This window comes from Schistocerca cancellata, chromosome 2 (assembly GCF_023864275.1).
Source record: "Schistocerca cancellata isolate TAMUIC-IGC-003103 chromosome 2, iqSchCanc2.1, whole genome shotgun sequence".
In the NCBI taxonomy this organism is placed as follows: domain Eukaryota; kingdom Metazoa; phylum Arthropoda; class Insecta; order Orthoptera; family Acrididae; genus Schistocerca; species Schistocerca cancellata.
The window spans coordinates 583084843-583104687 of NC_064627.1; the positions used below are offsets into that span (position 1 = coordinate 583084843).

The following is a 19845-nucleotide window of genomic DNA, read 5'->3' on the forward strand; positions in this document are numbered from 1 at the left end:
GATACTTACAGCCTTCGTTCGACGTCGGTTTTGTTAAGTAACATTGGAGTTAACATTTTTTCGGTATGTTACATAGAATAATGAACGGTTACACGCAAAGCTGCACTATGTGATCAGAAGTATCCGGACACCCCCAAAAACATACGTTTTCCATTTTAGGTGCATTCTGCTGCCACCTGCTGCCAGGTGCTCCGTATCAGCGACCTCAGTAGTCATTGGACATCGTCAGAGTGCAGAATGGGGCGCTCCGCGGAACTCACGGACTTCGAACGTGGTCAGGTAATTAGGTGTCACTTGTGTCACATGTCTGTACGCGAGATTTCCACACGGCTAAAAATCCCTAAGTCCACTGTTCCCGATGTGATAGTGAAGTGGAAACGCGAAGGGACACTTACAGCACAAAAGCGTACAGGCCGACCTCGTCTGTTGACTGACAGAGACCGCCGACAGTTGAAGAGGGTCGTAATGTGTAATAGGCAACATCTATCCAGAACATCACACAGGAAGTCTAAACTGCATCAGGATCCACTGCAAGTACTATGACTGGCCGGAGGTGAGAGAACTTGGATTTAATGGTCAAGCGTCTGCTCATAAGCCACACATCACGCCAGTCAATGGCAAATGGCACCTCTCTTGGTGTGAGCGTAAACATTGGACGATTGAACAGTGGAAGAACTTTGTGTGGAGTGACGAATCACGGTACACAATATGGCGATCCGATGGCAGGGAGTGGGTATGGCGAATGCCCGGTTAACGTCACATGCCAGCGTGTGTAGTGTCAACAGTAAAATTCGGAGGTGGTGGAGTTAAGGTGTGGTCTTGATTTTCATGGAGGGGGCTTGCACCCCTTGTTGTTTTGCGTGACTCTATCACAATACAGGCCTACATTGATGTTTTAAGCACCTTCTTGCTACCCGCCGTTGAAGAGCAATTCGGGGATGGCGATTGTATCTTTCAACACGATCGAGCAAGTGTTCATAATGCACGGCCTGTGTCGAACATCCCTGTAATTGACTGGCTTGCACAGAGTCCTTACCTGAATCGTTCAGAACAGCTTTGGGATGTTTTGGAACGCCGACTTCGTGCCAGGCCTCACCGACCGACATCGTTACCTCTCCTCAGTGCAGCACTCTGAAGAATGGCCTGCCATTCCCCAAGAAACCTCCCAGTACCTGACTGAACGTATGCCTGCGAGAGTGGAAGCTGTCATCAAGGCTGAAGGTGGGCCAACACCATACTGAATTCCAGTATTAGCGATGGAGGGCGCCACGAACTTGTAAGTCATTTTCAGCCAGGTGTCCGGATATATCTTTTCAGAATAATGACAGGAGGCGGGGACTTCTCTTTGATGGGTGAACAGAAAGAGCTTGCATGCACTTTATTGTCGATTTGGAAAGCTTTCATTGATAAATGCGCTGTTCTTCTGAACTAGGTACTTTGCCTCTATAGTGGCTCTACAATAGTCTCAAAATAAGAGGTAGAATCATTTAGTGTTAGTATTACAGGCGCACCTGATTGTTGCACAGAACTCGAAATCAGAGTTATTTATCATTACACTGCACTGAAATTCTTCTGGGGACCGAGGCTGTTCCGCTAGGATTTTAAGTGTAATACGTCAGTGTCACATTTGATATGAACTCTAGAAGTAGTAAATCCCATTTCTCCCAAACAACTGATCATGTAGCGGATCTGTCAGTTACAAATAGTTCAGAGTATAAGGAGTTTCACTTCTAAAGAGAACTTGTATGCAAACACATGTCCAGAAGTATTTCATTTTACACATTAACAGTACATAAAACTAAGTCTTCTTATGCAAAATAGATTCTGTCCGTTGATGCAAAACGTCCTTACATTACTTTTCTTTCCCAAACGTATTTGGGCAAATTTGTGCCATCACCATGAGTTTTTATTTTATTGAGGACTTAATTAGTAGCTGTTTAAGCTATATGGGTACTTCACAAACTGGTCAAGAAGTTTATCTTAATTTGTATCATTGTCCCACTCCTCACGCACATATTTCTCTCTTTCATATGGTGGCGCCAAACACTGAAAATGCTGTTTTTATGAACAACACTCACAAGTTTAACCACATCACTTCAAAATAAAATATTTATCTTACTACAAAAATAATATAAGAACACTGGGTAGTTAGCATAATCAGATGGAACGCAATTCTCGTAGTCTGATTTGCAAACACTCGTTTCAAACTTGTAAAGCTTGTGAGGTGGCAGAATAAATGAAGGTCAATTTCGCACCTTACATAAGAGTTTTATACGTCGTAATGGGAAGGTGAATATGACACCTAGCTTACTTCGGCGGTAATGAGATTTGCCTATAAGTATGTACTGCAAAAGGGATGACACTCAATCGAGTACATTAACACACTGCTTCTATGCAGGTGAAACATGCAGCGAGAGGAAACGTTTTGTGTGGAAGCAGGCACGGGCAGATGCAGAGGCTGCACCACGAGAAGCTCTTAGGGGACGTCCCGCAGTGGGAGTCAGCGACGGTACAGGGCGTACCGGGCGGGAAGGACCGCCTGGTCCCCGGCACGAATCCACCCGGCGGATTTGTGTCGAGGTCCGGTGAGCCGGCCAGTCTGTGGATGGTTTTTAGGCGGTTTTCCATCTGCCTCGGCGAATGCGGGCTGGTTCCCCTTATTCCGCCCCACTTACACTATGTCGGCGATTGCTGCGCAAACAAGTTCTCCACGTACGAGTACACCACCATTACTCTACCACGCAAACATAGGGGGTTACACTCGTCTGGTGTGAGACGTTCCCTTGGGAGAGGTCCACCGGGGGCCGAACCGCACAATAACCCTGGGTTCGGTGTGGGGTGGAGGAGGGGTGAAGTAGACTGCGGTAGTCGTCGTGCGTTTGTGGACCACTGTGGCTGCGGTGGGGACGGAACCTCTCCGTCGTTTCTAGGTCTCCGGTTCATACAATACAATAAAATACAATACAATGGGCCACCAGAAGTAGGACAGAAAGAAGCTTTAGAAAACTGCGTTTCGGAATTCCAAATGGATATGAGCAAAACCAGTGATGCAGTTGGTCATGTGAACAGCGAGTGTACACATGTGATGTACGCATGTAACTTTCAGGCGTCTTGAGTGGGCACAAAACGTCCGATTGGCGGAAACGAAGTGGGAAGGAGTAAAGTGCCGAGATTTTGACACAGTTTAATGGTAGGGCCCTTGCGATTGGCAGAGAGAGTTTCCGAAAAATAAGAGGAACACTCCTATTGGTCGAAAAATGTCGTGGCGTGGAGAATGAAAGAACCCAAGTGGGGAGGCAAGACCGACATTACCGAGCGAGGTGGCGCAGTGGTTAGCACATTGGACTCGCATTCGGGAGGACGACGGTTCAATCCCGCGTCCGGCAATCCTGATTTAGGTTTTCCGCGATTTCCCTAAATCGCTCCAGGCAAATGCCGGGATGGTTCCTTTGAAAGGGCACGGCCGACTTCCTTCCCCGTCCTTACCTAATCCGATGAGACCGATGACCTCGCTGTTTGGTCTCTTCCCCCCAAACAATCCAAAAAGAGCGACATTTTCAGGGACTCTTCTCTGAACTGGCGTCAAGTGCAGAATGGAGCGCATAACATTCTGTATGACGCAGAGGAGAAATTTGTGTGAACATTGCGTTCACTGTGGCTGACATTCAGCTAGATATTAGCTGTAGCATCGTTGGGCTCCAACTATGGAGAAACGAACCAGCCAGTTAGTTAATTGTTTTGCGAGGAGTGAGAGGGCATTTTAATATGCACACTGCTCTAGCCATGCACGTGCATATCGCCATATTCCAAGACTATGGATGAGTACATGTTTACATGTTTTCTCGCATAACGAGAAACGTAGGGAGAGTTTTTGCTGGAAAAGTCAGCAAAGGCTTAATTAGTTTTTTTATAGGAATTTCAGAGGATGAGAGAAGCCATGCAGACAACAGCTCATCGTAGCTAAGGTAAATACCACGAGCAGAGGCGTAAACTGTTGGTTCATCAGCTTGCGTCCACTGTAAACTCGAGTGACCTCGGGTAATCTTTTGCTCAACTTGTCACAAAACTAACCATCCTTTGTAGACTTGATTGTTATCCTAAACAGTACCAAACTTTGAACCGTAATTGGGTGATTTATTGTAGCAATGGCCAACATCATGACGTAGTCATAAGAATAATTTTTAAAGAAACTTCTAATTAAAATTTACCATTGTTGTGTTTAGGATTATTTCACTTCCTGAGGACGAGATGCGTTCGTTTGACAACTGTCACAACATTGTCACATTGCAAACTGTGTAATGTGTGTATTTCTGTGATAAGATTGCAAAATTAAACCAAAAAGTACTTACAGCTTACACAGTCGTTGTTCTGACCTCAAAACTTTACAAGCTCTAGTCACAAAAAGAAGCAGTCAATATTTAATTGTACAGAATGGTTGTTTTGTATTCATCTAGACTGATGTATTGGAAATTTATGGCAGATAGAGCAACTGTAGTTATTACTGAATACAGCATTTAGAATAATTTGGTTTACGAAGCGCAATGCCTGTAATATTATTAAGAAAAATACATTCTGTTTGGTCCTTAGTAAAGTCAATTATAGAATGAAATGACTTGAATATGTTCTCATTTTATTTTCAGTCAATTTGAGTTGAATGCAGTTTTCGTATTTCTGAGTGAAACTGCGATAATCCTTTTCCCCTTGGATTCACATTTTCTCTTGAATTATTTTCTTGGCGACGTCAGAGCAGAGGAACACTTTTATCGCAGTCAGATATTAAATTAAACCTTCACTTATGCTTTCAGGCTGGCAAAAGTAACTTACCAAGAAGATTTTTAATTTGCCTCTGTAATGCGGTTGTTTAGGTCAACCAAATTGTAAGTACGAACTTACATTTTTGCTGAACTTTTTAAGCGCTCAGGGTTGGAGGATATCAGATACCTGTTAGATAAAAGATTGGGAACCGCCAGAAACCTTGTGCTAATACTGAAGTTTCTTTTTTAGTTAACTAAAAAAGTTACTTGATATAACGTTTAGCTCGTTCTCTCTGTCGGTAAAAATCAAGTGACGCACACTGAGGCATCCTTTTTTAACCAGAGGGAATGCTGACCTGATGTCGACGGCAGGGTAATGGGAGACAGAGAAGAAGCTCGGATAGGACACGTCACGAAATCCACATATGCACTTCTCCAAAGGAGCCATCCGGAATTTGCCGTAAAATATTTAAGGGAACTTACTTAGTCCTTCCAGCAACTGCTTTACCTGCTATAGAGTGCATTCGCGAGCATCATCTTTCCGCCTACTCCAAAACTGGATAAGCGTGTATATTTCATCGGTCCTCAGATATCTGCAACATGCATCGTATCCATATTCGCATGATAAACTGGAACGACGTATCTTACAATAAGTACTGCAATCAGAATCGTCGCCTCATTGAGAACCCCGTCTACACCTACACCTACACCTACACCTACACACACACACACACACACACACACACACACACACACACACACAAGGAGGCTGGTAAATCAGGAATTTTTAAGAGAGTGGTACAAAGCTTCATGCCTATGAAAATTCTTAGTGGGTGGAAATCTAATTTTTAATGCCTCTCTGAGCAATGTATTGCCCAAAGAAGGAAGCAAAATAAATTTAAATCTTAAGTACCAGTTTAAAATTTAATTTACGCTTGACATCCATAACACATTATCATTTCTAATACAGGTTAATTATAAGAAAAGTGAGCATCATTCTGAGAGTTCTCGATAATGAAACTTCAGTTTAAAGGAAACTTTCACATAATTAACTTTAAAGATATTTATACAACACTGAATCAAAATTTTATTTGTTCTGATGAATGCCAAGATTACTCTGTATGTTTATAAATGGAAGATACATCAGTAGCCATTAGCAACTGAAAATTACATCCTTTGATTAGAAGCAGTAGCTTAGATTTTAAGTGAAATCAACGTGTGTTTTTTCTGAACGCTTGGTACACGGGAGGACAGTAACTGACGTACGTCTTTGTTGGGAATATACAGTATTTCAAGATATTTTTAGATGAAAATATGAATTGAGGATATAACGTATGACGGGAGCAATTTTGAAAGAAATTCAAAATGATAGAAAAGAGATACTACCTTAAGGTTCTGAGCACTATGGGACTTAACTGCTGTGGTCATCAGTCCCCTAGAACTTAGAACTACTTAAACCTAACTAACCTAAGGACATCACACACATCCATGCCCGAGGCAGTATTCGAACCTGCGACCGTAGCGGTCACGCGGTTCCAGACTGTAGCGCTTAGAACCGCACGGCCACAACGGGCGGCCACTACTTTAAGGCTTAGGAAATTAAATTAGTTCGAGATTTCCCATACTGTGATTTTTCGGCTAAATAAAGTAATAGAAGATTTATGGGAAATGGAAGTGCCTAATAAAAACAGCTAACGCTCAAAGTCAAATATATCACTTTCTATAGGGTAGAGAGACTGAAGAAAATTGACGATAGTTTACGAAAGCACTCTATATGATCTGTGAAAGGAGAAAATTCGTGAATAAAGGGTAAAATAAATATTTGTAAGTATTGAAGCTGCAGGGATGAAGATGAAACACAATTTCACTGAAGTAAAAAGAAACTGTGACGATATAAGATAAGCGGATAGGAAGCCAGTGTCAAATCTAGAGAAAAAGAGCTGGTAGATGGAAAGTAAACATCGAAAGACTGTTTCAGAGGGAAACACTCTCCAGCAACCGAATAGCGTACCGGGAGAAAAAGGGAACACACACACACACACACACACACACACACACACACACACACACAGAGAGAGAGAGAGAGAGAGAGAGAGAGAGAGAGAGAGAGTGTTATACACTCGGAGTTCGACAGTCACTGAAAATATGCTAAAATGATGTTCGAAGTCTGTGATACACGAAATGATGTAGCATCACATTACGAGAAAAGCATTATCGTCACTCTATGGTTGGAGAACAAGTAAGACGAGACTCGTCGCATCCTTTCTTTGCCAGCCATGATTCTTCATCGTTGCAGAATTTGGCAGTTTAGTAATTAAGATTAAATAATTTGCTTAGTTGAAGGATGGGGTAAGAAATACACGCAAAAGCGGTGAAAGCTTTCTGCGGTGCAAAAATCTTAAACCCCTACCTCTACCTCTCTGCTTCTCTCTCTCTCTCTCTCTCTCTCTCTCTCTCTCTCTCTGCTTCTCTCTCTTTCTCTCTCTCTCTCTCTCTCTCTCTCTCTCTCTCTCTCACACACACACACACACACACACACACACTCCAGAATTTGGCACAATTTTGCTACTGTGCTGTTTTGCCGTGTTATCTAACAAGGAAGTACTCCACGTTAATCTACGTAGAAAAGAGGCCAACACCTGAGGACAAATTTACTTGAACAGTGTGTTTGGAGCACCTATTGTCTATTTGATGGATGCAAGATTTCGAGAGATACGAGTAGACAGAAGTTTAAGAAACTAGAAGGAAAGACGTGAGATGCGGAAACACTAAGAAATGGAGATGTACGCTTGAAATTCTCTGGAGCCATAGATACTGCCATAACCAATAGCTCAGTAGGCAGTTCAGACATCTCTAAAAACGGTAATCACATAATTTGCAGAGAAAAACATAGATACAAGGAAGGTAACTGTGAAGAAACCATGGATAACAGAAAGAAGTACAAAAGTGTTCCGGGAAAGTCAGGAAAACAGTAATAAAAGCCAGTTGGGAATGAAATAAATAGGAAGTGCAGGGAAGCTAAGACGAAATAGCTAAATGAAAAATGTGAAGAAATCTAAAATGAAATGATTGTCGGAGGAGCTAACACAGCACACAAAAATGTCAAAACAACCTCCGATGAAAGTAAAATCAAGGCCGGTAACATTAAGTGTGCAATGGGAATTCCACTGCTAAATGCAGAGGAGAGAGTGGATAGGTGGAGAGAGTACATTAGGAGTCTTATGAGGGGTAGGACGTGTCTGATGACGTGATGGAAGTAGAAACAGGAGGCTATAGGGAAGATAGAGGGATCTAGTATTAAAGTCAGAATGTAAGAGAGATCTGGAAAACTTAACAAAAAATAAAGCAGAAGAGGTAGGTACCATTCTATCGCAATTTCTAAAATCATTGGGGAAAGTGGCAACAAAACGAATATTCAAGTTGGTTTGTAGAATGTATGAGACTAGTGACTTCCGGAAAATCATCATCCATACAATTCCCAAGACTGCAAGAGCCGACAAATGCGAGAATTATCATACAATCAGATTAACAGCTCATGCATCCGAACTACTGACAAGAATAGGATACAGAAAAATGGAAAAGAAATTTAAGGATCCATTAGATGATGATAAGTTTGGCTTTAGGAAAGGCAAAGGCAGCAGAGAGGTAGACGTTTCGGTTGAAAATGGAGTGGATAGCACACTGGAGGCACCTGAGGGAGCGACGGTTCAAACCCGCGTCCGGCCATCCTGACATAGGTTTTCTGCTGTTTTCCTAAATCGCTTAAGGCAAATGCTGGGATGGTTCCTTCGGAAGGACACGGCCGCTTTCCTCCTCTATCTTATCTAATCCTAGCTTGTGCTGCGTCTCTAATGAGGTCGTTGTGACGGGACGTTAAATTCTAATCTTCTCCTCCTCCTCCACCTCGATAATGGAAGCAAGACTGAAGAAAAATCAAGAGACGTTCATAGGATTTGGCGACATGGAAAAAGCGTTCGACAATTTAAAATAGTGGAAGATGTTCGAAATCCTGCGAAAATTAGGAGTAAGGCATAGGGAAAGACGGGTAATAACGAGGGTTGGAACTTTAATAGTGGCAACTATTTATTTGCAGCTCGTACAAAATAGGTATGTGTTTCAAAGTTTTACTGACCTTCAAAGCAGTCACCAGAATTGTGTATAACCTGTTGCCAGCGGTGTGGAAGTCGTAGGATACTCTTAGCAGTGTCAGTTGTGTTGACAGTTTGAGCGGCGCGGTCTATTGCCCGACGAATTTCTAGCACTTCTGAAGAGAATGCCGTGAAGTGTTTCCTTCAGTTTAGAAATCGAGTTGAACTGAGGAGGGCTTAAGTAAGGGGAGTGCAGTAGGTGGTATAGCACTTAGCAGTCCCATCAGTCAAACAAATCAGAAACAGCTTGCACTGTACGTGCTTGAGCATTGTCCTGCAAAATGATGGTCAGGTCCTGCAGAAAGTGTCATCACGTCTGTCTCTATGCTATTCATTTTTGGATCACAACCTACAACCAGCTTAAAGACAGAAGTAATAACACTTTCTGCAGGACCTGACCATCATTTTGCAGGACAATGCTCAAGCACGTGCAGTGCAAGCTGTTACTGATTTGTCTGATTGATGGGGCTGCGAAGTGCTATACCACCTATTGCACTCCCCTGACTTAAGCCTTCCTCAGTTCAACTCGATTTCTAAACTGAAGGAAACACTTCACGGCATTCTCTTCAGAACTGCTACAAATTCGTCGGGCAATAGACCGCGCCGCTCGAACTGTCAACACAACTGACACTGCTAAGAGTATCCTACAACTTCCACAGCGCTGGCAACGGGCTATACACAATGCTGGTGACTACTTTGAAGGTCAGTAAAACTTTGAAAGACGTATCTATTTTGTACGAGCTGTGAATAAACACACTCCTGGAAATGGAAAAAAGAACACATTGACACCGGTGTGTCAGACCCACCATACTTGCTCCGGACACTGCGAGAGGGCTGTACAAGCAATGATCACACGCACGGCACAGCGGACACACCAGGAACCGCGGTGTTGGCCGTCAAATGGCGCTAGCTGCGCAGCATTTGTGCACCGCCGCCGTCAGTGTCAGCCAGTTTGCCGTGTCATACGGAGCTCCATCGCAGTCTTTAACACTGGCAGCACGCCGCGACAGCGTGGACGTGAACCGTCTGTGCAGTTGACGGACTTTGAGCGAGGGCGTATAGTGGGCATGTGGGAGGCCGGGTGGACGTACCGCCGAATTGCTCAACACGTGGGGCGTGAGGTCTCCACAGTACATCGATGTTGTCGCCAGTGGTCGGCGGAAGGTGCACGTGCCCGTCGACCTGGGACCGGACCGCAACGACGCACGGATGCACGCCAAGACCGTAGGATCCTACGCAGTGCCGTAGGGGACCGCACCGCCACTTCCCAGCAAATTAGGGACACTGTTGCTCCTGGGGTATCGGCGAGGACCATTCGCAACCGTCTCCATGAAGCTGGGCTACGGTCCCGCACACCGTTAGGCCGTCTTCCGCTCACGCCCCAACATCGTGCAGCCCGCCTCCAGTGGTGTCGCGACAGGCGTGAATGGAGGGACGAATGGAGACGTGTCGTCTTCAGCGATGAGAGTCGCTTCTGCCTTGGTGCCAATGATGGTCGTATGCGTGTTTGGCGCCGTGCAGGTGAGCGCCACAATCAGGACTGCATACGACCGAGGCACACAGGGCCAACACCCGGCATCATGGTGTGGGGAGCGATCTCCTACACTGGCCGTACACCACTGGTGATCGTCGAGGGGACACTGAATAGTGCACGGTACATCCAAACCGTCATCGGACCCATCGTTCTACCATTCCTAGACCGGCAAGGGAACTTGCTGTTCCAACAGGACAATGCACGTCCGCATGTATCCCGTGCCACCCAACGTGCTCTAGAAGATGTAAGTCAACTACCCTGGCCAGCAAGATCTCCGGATCTGTCCCCCATTGAGCATGTTTGGGACTGGATGAAGCGTCGTCTCACGCGGTCTGCACGTCCAGCCCGAACACTGGTCCAACTGAGGCGCCAGGTGGAAATGGCATGGCAAGCCGTTCCACAGGACTACATCCAGCATCTCTACGATCGTCTCCATGGGAGAATAGCAGCCTGCATTGCTGCGAAAGGTGGATATACACTGTACTAGTGCCGACATTGTGCATGCTCTGTTGCCTGTGTCTATGTGCCTGTGGTTCTGTCAGTGTGATCATGTGATGTATCTGACCCCAGGAATGTGTCAATAAAGTTTCCCCTTCCTGGGACAATGAATTCACGGTGTTCTTATTTCAATTTCCAGGAGTGTAGTTACCACTATTAAGGTTCCAACACTCGTACAATATGTACAAGAACCAAATGTGAAAAATATGAATGGAAGACCAAGAACTAAGTGCACGGATTCAAAAGGATGTAAGACAGGGATGTAGTCTTTCGCCCACACTGTTCAATCTACACGTAGAAGAAGAAGTGACAGAAATAAATAAAAGATCCAAGAGTAGGATTAAAATACAAGGTGAAAGGACAGCATTGATAAGATTCACTGATGACTTTGCTATCCTCAGTGAAAGAGAAGAGAAATTACAGGCTGTGTTGGATGGAATGGTCTAATGAGTACAGAATGTGGATTGAGAGTAAATCGAGAAATGATGAAAGTACGGAGAAGTAGCAGAAATGAGACCAGCAAGAAACTTAACATTATTATTGGTGATCACGAAGTGGAGGAAGTTAAGTAATTCTGCTACCTAGGCAGCGAAACAACCCATGACGGACGGAGCAAGGAGGACATAAAAGGTAGACTAGCACTGGTTAAAAGGGCATTCCTGACCAAAAGAAGCGTACTAGTATCAAACATAGGTCTTAATTTGAGGAAGATATTTCCAAGAATGTACGTTTGGAGCACAGCATTTTATGACAGTGAGATTGGGGTGTGAGAAGACCGGAACAGAATAGATTAGAACATTTGAGATGTGGTGCTACATGTGAACTTCGAAAATTAGGTGGACCGATAAGGTAAGGAATGAGAAGGTTCTGAGGAGAATCAGCAATTACAGGTGGAAAACACTGATAGGAAGAAGGGACGTGATGACAGGACATCCTTTAAGACAACTTCCATCATGGTACTAGGGGGAGCTGTAGACGGTAAAAACGGTAGAGGAAGCCAGAGACTAGAATACATCTAGCAAATGTAGTAACAGCTATCTTTTCTCCCCAGTTCGGAAGCGTTGGCGACAAACGATACAGACAAGAAGATAATGGAAGATTCAGAAGATTGCTGAATGTCATATTGATACATCAGATAACTAATGAGAAGGTACTGAATCGAATTAGGAAAAAGAGAGATTTATGGCTCAAACTATAAAAGAAGTAATCAGTTGACAGAGCACGTGCTGTGGCATTAACAAACTACTAATTTGGTAACGAAAGAAACTTTACGTTACAAAAATTAGAGAGAGACAGGAAGGACTGACAACAGTGAGTAGACTGCTGTAGTTATGCAGAGAAATGTGTGGGCTGAAAACAACAACAACCACCTCTTCATTAATTTAGCATCATCCTGTAGCACATTTCACAAGCTTCTAGTCTTCTCTGTACTGTTTATCGTCCACGTTGGATTTCCGTATAAAGCTACATTCCAAACAAAAGCTTTCAGAGAAGGAGTTTCCCAATGGTTTATATTAGATGTTATCATATTTCTCCTTTGCAAGAAAACTTAATTTCCATTGCTAGCCTACATTTTACTTCTTCTGTAGTTGTGCCTTCGTCAGTTATTTCACTATCCAAGTAGCAACCATTGTGTACTACTTTCATGGTCTTATTGCCAAATAGTAAATCCCTCATCATAATCTTACAAGATTTGAAAATTTTCTTTTACTTTTAATCGTGTTTCTTTACAACCTCCTTTTAAGACGTTTAACTGTTCTACCAAGCCCTTTGCCTTCTCTGACAGAATTACATCAGCAAATTTTTGAACTCTTTATTTCTTCTCCCTGAGCATTAATCGCCTTTCCAAAAGAATCTCCTTGGTTTCTTGTATTGCTTTCACTAACTAGAGACTTGATGAAATGATGGATAAGACACAGCCGCTGCTCGCTCCTTTCTTAGTTACTGCTTTTTCCATGTCCCTCGACTTTTTATAAGTGTTTTCTGGTGACTGTTCAAGGCTGTCAACAACCATGAATAGCGTACCATTTTTATGGAAAACTCTGGGGTAATTTTCACTCGGAAATGGAAAGACTGGTATGTCCATGGCGGTACAATAAAGGGGATTGGCACTACAGACTTAAGCTGTACATTGTTTTCAAGCTGGCCCCACCACATTGAATGCCCAAAAACATTAGCAGACTACTGTTTACGATTGATTTTTGTTCGTAATTTCTGTTATGAGCGCGCACAGTTGTACTAAATAATAAAATTTACACTGTTTTCGTGAATGACACACTGTCAGGAATGAATTGAGATTCTTTTATACTTTATACTGTCATTAGACCGTACATCAATATATAACGAGGTGAAATTTTTTTATAAAACAGTTTCACCAGAAGCTAATATTTTGGGCAGTTGCCCTGGTGGACGCCGGCTTTAAAGTTTGTGACGTCACTAGTACAGTGTATATCCACCTTTCGCAGCAATGCAGGTACCTCGGTGGGTACAGCACAACAGACAAACAAACACAGAAGCAAACACGCAGATAAACACACACACACACACACACACACACACACACACACACACACACCCCTAGTGTTCAGGTACTCACATATGCAGACGTGGCTCGGCAACAACACCAGCACAGTCGGCGTCCTTCAGGCGCATTGCGGCCTCCTGCAACATAGGAGGACATTTCATTAGCTGCGGTAGACATATTGATATACATATAATACAATGGAAAATAAGTGTGTTAAGGTCATGGTCCTATTTCACAATTCTACAACTTCAAAAAATGTTAATATTCGTGAATAATGAAGTTTCATTTGTTCGGCAAGAGATCTTCTAGCGAATACAGGATTTGAGGCGTAGTGTATTGTTAAAAACAGTGTGCTAGCCACATGGAAAGGTTTGTGAGTTACGTTTGAGAAGTGCATTGTAATTTGCGTCGAAATTCCGCTCTACAGCTCTTTCTGCTTGCAAATTTCATAGAAAGGATACTTGCGATACGTTGGGATCCTTCTCGCACGGCTAACAGGAGCGCCGACGAATTCGACCGTTGTTCATTTATAGTCCGTGAAACGATACTATGAGCGTGCCGAGAGCTTTGTGTTCCGAATCAGAAAGTTACGTCGACGTTTGACACTAAAAGAGAACAAGGTTCAACTTCTGCAGGCACTTAATAAAGGAAATACTGACAGCAGCACTCAGTTTTGCAGTTACAACCTTGAGAGAGGAGAAGAGACTGGAAGTTACCCGTTGCACTTGATTTTCTGTGACGAGGAAAACTTCTGCTCCTCTGCCAAAGTTTGGCTGCTAGAAATTAGGGAACGTAGCGATCAGATAGCATAGTGGAACATGAACAGTATCCTGAGACTTAAAACATACTTCGCATTTTCGGGAGAAAGTCTGTCGCCCATTTATAGTGCAGAGAAAACTCAAGAAATTTCTCGACGCTAGATAGGGTGAAATGGGTCTCGAGATTGGGAACTTTAACTTTTGCTCTTTTCTTTTTTTAGTGGATTCATTAAGGAGTCGGTATACGTGCTTCTACAACTAAAAATTTTTCCTCGAACCGGAAAAAAAACATATTACAGCACCAATTAATTCTCTGACGGAGTTATACAGAGTAATTGTAAAGCATTCAACCAAATTCCAAACCGCTGCACTGAAGATTTAAAAAATTTCTGCCCAGTATGCACAACAAACGTCTGTAGTAGAAGGATACTGTCGAACTTCTACACCTCCTCTCTAACAATTATTATTATGTGACAGATTCCTTGTTATTGCGTCTCGTATTAAGGTTTCTTACCGTCACATTTAGGAATGGAGCTGTTATTATCCTCATTTTATCTTATACTGTTTGTCCAACCTAAAAAAGGACCAAACACAATTAATAAATATTTCAGTACACCCTATACTACTGCAAATGATCTATTTTGTAGTTGAACTTCAGTTTCCCTGCACCCATAGCCATACTTCATTCAAGCAAAAATGAACTTAGTGGTTATTGCCCTTTATACTTCGTTATAACGTTAATTTCAGGTAATTATCTATCATGGCTGTCACAGATCCATTAATCATTTGGTCTATATATGAGATGACTCAGCTGCCTTACTCATGGATTTTATGTAATATGCAGTGCCTTCAAATATTGGCTCAAAATGGTTCAAATGGCTCTGAGCACTATGGGACTCAACTGCTGAGGTCATTAGTCCCCTATAACTTAGAACTAGTTAAACCTAACTAACCTAAGGACATAACAAACATCCATGCCCGAGGCAGGATTCGAACCTGCGACCGTAGCGGTCTTGCGGTTCCAGGCTGCAGCGCCTTTAACCGCACGGCCACTTCGGCCGGCGCCTTCAAATATTATGTGGCAGATTTTCACATTCTCTTTCTTACTACATGCAAACTATTAGTCCTACAAAAAATGAAGAGAAGATTTTTGTAGCAAATTTAATGTAGCTACATTTAGTACTGAGGTACGTTCTCTCTAGAGGTTGTAATTCTTTAATTATTCAAGAAAAATGTTCAAAAGTGGGATTTAAACGCGTTTTTCTTGAATAACTTGAAAACCTTAGCCTCCAGCGAAAACGTATCTCAGTACAAAATTTAACTGCGTGGCATTTCCGACAACAAGGTGCTGTTCATTTTTTCTGTAGGACTAATAATTGGCACGTTGTGAGCGAGAGAATATGAAAATCTCGCGCGTTGATTTTGAAGGCGTTGTGGGTTGCATAAAATCTTTAGTAGGGGCAGGTGAGTCATCCTGTATGTTAGTTATATTTGAAAGGTTTTTGAATCTCAGATCTTAACAAACTTTTCATTAGGAGTATGTCGCCTGCCATAGCATCATACTGCTATCTTATCAGGACGTAACGGATATTACACTACTTGGAAGACAATTTTGACAAATGAGCATGAACCAGACAGGATTGCGATTGTCTGCAAAACTTCAGATTTAAATCATTTGGAATTATAGGCTTTTGGAAATACATTTATTTACAACGCAAAAGGTATCTTTTGGGGCAACAACCTGTGGTTTCCGTCTCTTGCTCTGTTGATGATTTCCCAAAAGCGTGTGTACACTAAGCAGCTCTGAGAGCAGTGAAATAAATTAGCTTCACAAGTGAAATGCTTGAATGTATTTCAGAATACGTCAGTGCAGTGTCTGTATTTGACAGTGTCTGTAGAGTTCGATGCAGCGTTACTTGAGACATGTACATATGTTTCAAACTGTGCAGAAACTGTCAAATACAGACACTATACTAATGTATTTCATGGCAAAACCAAGGCAACCGGATAAGAAAAATTAATAATTCTCTTCTTGTGCAGGAATCACATAACCATACACGCACTATGGGAAGCAGACATCGGGACATATGGAGATCTGAGTCGGTCCTGGAGGCGTGTTCGGATAGCCGAAGTGGATAAGGCGACCGCTTGCTACAAGCACAAAATCGCGGTTCGATTTATGGTCCAGCACAAATTATCATACGTTTCCAGTAAACTGTATAGCTGTTGTGGTACTGAATTTGCAGTTTGCGAAACATTTCATGATATTTCGGGATACAATTCTTTTGTTGCAAATTATAAACAGCATTTGTTCTTATGACTATGACGTGACCATTCGATGTTACGACTATGAAGTGAATAAATAACATTATGCTCCTGAAAACAGTCCGTATCTACTCAAACTTTTAGTAAGCTAATATGGTTATATATGAGGGGTACTTCGTCTCGGTAACAGCGTAGAAACCACACTCCCTATGAATTATGGCAGTAATGGATTTTTTATAGATTTTAAAAAGAGATCATTTGGATTGGAATAGTTTTAGGTTATATGAGTGAGAATGGCTAACCATTGCATTTCATACGACCGATCGAAACCTAATCTAATAATTCCTACAGGGGAGAAAAGGCCAGAACAAATAAGAACTAATCTAGGTGAACGACAAGATACCATAGAGGCAAGAGTCTCACTTATAATACCGATGATATTTACCTTCATTTGGCATTAACGTGCAATACCTACAACAATCATTAAAGAGTCCTAACAGTTCTTGGCGACCACATTTGTAATACCACAGTTTCTCCAGCACAAGTACAGCTGTCGAGCAATTTATGTTATTCCCGAAGAAGGCAAAAGCAACGTCTTAAATCCTTTCTTCGTCAGGTGCGAGGAAAGCTCTCTTTAGGTCAGCTGGAAAGTATCATAGGTATTCACACTCAGAATAAAAAAAAATCCAATGCAGACATTAACTAGGATACAAAAGACTTTATTTAGAATGCTACATTCAGTTTTCTCTTACAAAAGATCATATTTATATAGTTTTTTGTAGACATGCAAGACTAGTACTTAACTTCAGATGTTGAATCGTCACTTTCCTTCGGTTCTAAACTATATGTTTCATATCCATAATAAAACGTATTTTTTCCTTGAAGCAGTGCAGTTTGAACTACGCACAATTTCTATAAATCTGGCCATCTGTTAACTTCAGCAGGTTCAACAGGTTATTGGGTTTCTAATATATAGTCCATATATACCGATTCTTCCTGGCGAATTTATGTAATGGGGAACCTGTAGAGTGGGACTCTTGTAGCGAAAATTTACCTAATTTACACAAAAAGGCGATGTTGCTCTTCTCAATAGGTTGTTGCCCTTCAAATAATTTCTTACTAGCTCGATTTGTTATTCGTTCTATACGCAAATGAATCCAATAAACATATTCTTTAACTTTATTAATATATACGTCAGAAAACGCGCTAAGAAATAATTTCATTTCGTGCTCCACAATGTCGGAAATTTCTTTGCGCACCTATCAAATTTATCTTCAAAACCGTACTCAAACACTACGTTACATGTATTGGTAAACCGAGTCACCCGTTCCACTTGTAACACTAGCTCCTCAACTGTGTTGTATTTACATCATATTACTGGACGTCGACGACTCCTTATCATCCGTGGAAGACGGAACATACAACGGACTACTCCTCGCTCCTCAGCGGCGCCCGCATAACCTCTACCTTATTAGAAACACAATGCTGAATACGACAGTTTCAATGATCAACTTTCAAACGGCATATTAATGCTTCCCTACCAATATGCGTTTCACTGGTAACGAATATGGTAACTCTACGGTGACGTATTGTTAGACCGGGATTATTGTTTGTAACCTCCCCCTCACTTACCGACCTTAATGACAGTGAAAGATGAAACCGCGTGTACCTAATGGGAGTTTTAGAAAAGCAATCGTCACCGAAGTTAAGCTGTCGGTAAAGAGGGAGGAAAGGGTTACATCTAAATGAAAGGAAATGTGCTAATGAAACTGGTGGAAATTAATTTTGAAAAGGGGTAAAGTTACTAAGGAAAGTAAATGTGCAGCCGTTACGTTAACAATTAACTAGCGGTAATTAGGTATTTGAGATTTGGGGGAAATCACGGTCGCCAGTCCTAAGGACAATTACTATAGTAACTGAAAAAGAAAGGTTATTACACATATAATTAGCACTAGAAGCGTGGCAACTGAAGGTTGACACGTGTAGTGTGAAAACTGAAAGTTTGTCAGAAGTAATAAATTTCGCTACACCCTGACTTAATTTAGCAAAGAATTAATAAAACCGGAAAATCGAAAGTTAATTTAGTGACTGAAGTTAATAGTGAGCTTTCTTTCTGAAGCACATCGAAATTCAGTAAAATACGGTTAGTCTTGGACTACCTCAACAATCATTTCAAAAAACTACTTGAATCTACGCAATTTGGAAATAAGAGATTTAACTTTGAACTTGAATTAAATGATTCTGAACAATTAACAATAGTAAAATTTAGTACGTACCAAGCTGAGCTGCAGTCACAGGTAAGCTAAAATACGATAACAAAACTCGCACTCTTAATTTGTGCTTGTGTAATCTGAATATTGTAGCCAGCTAACTGAACTTTGAAATTAAAGCAGTGAAATAGAATTAGCTATATTACTTTAGTGCTGGCGTTTAAATTTCAACGACACTCGGGTTCATTTCGGAAAAGGAAGGGACCCTGCTTGGTAATGCAATTGGGACAATGAGCAACAAAGGTTCATGCTAAGTTGCTGTTATTATAGTTACGAAAATGGTACAGTTTGAAAAGCTGAGGTCTGCCATACAGTTCTAAAACTTTACTTGCTTCCAGTCTTCCTTGATGGTTGATTGAAGGTTTGAAGCCGTCGATCGAGGAGGTGGCGACAGTCACTCATTGTCGGCCGTCGCTGTTGCAGAAGCTGGATGTTGGCGCGCCTTCTTCTCGACACGGTCACCAGACGAAACGGGCTCTTGATGTGCGCTAGTTAATGTTTCCCGTCCGCGACACCATGTCAGAAACTATCATCGCAAGTCGAGCGCAATTACATGCTGCCAAACCCCGAAAGCGCGGCAACTCGCGGGAGCTTCACACAACACACCTGCTCCACTCGCTACTCCCGCCAGACTCCCTCTCTCAGCCCGCGCTCCACGCGGCAGAGTTAACACTACCAAAGATCCTACACACTTTGATTCTTCACACGACCTATCGACGTAATCGTTCGATAGCAGTTTTCCCTAGGCAAGACCCAGCGTAAAAATACAAATAATATTTACGAAACAAACCAATTATACATCGACATAAATGCATAAATATACAAATAGTAAAACAATTACAATACACAAAGAGACAGAAATGTCATATCTTGAGGTAACAAAGCAAGGAAAAAAAATAGTACAATAGATGGAAATAGGAGGATATGCATTTCCGGCGTTACACGTGCCCCACATTGTCTGAGGATGTTCGTGTAACGTAAACAGACTCAGAAAATGTCCCAAAAAAGAAACAGCGGAAATGCATATGCTCAAAACATCAAAAAAATTTAGCATTCGTCTAATTAATCATAAACCAATTTTTAGACAATAATAA

General features: G+C 42.1%; 1 protein-coding gene across 6 annotated transcripts in view; it reads right to left on the reverse strand.

Moving 5' to 3' along the window:
* LOC126162199 (schwannomin-interacting protein 1 homolog) overlaps positions 1–19845 on the reverse strand; it is a 1363715-nt gene that overhangs the window by 627133 nt on the left and 716737 nt on the right. For all 6 annotated transcript variants that reach the window (XM_049918537.1, XM_049918536.1, XM_049918533.1 and 3 more), the window contains one exon: positions 13531–13595. In XM_049918537.1, the coding sequence (XP_049774494.1) occupies positions 13531–13586 (56 nt within the window). In that variant the 5' untranslated portion in view covers positions 13587–13595. The remainder of the gene's footprint in view (positions 1–13530; positions 13596–19845) is intronic.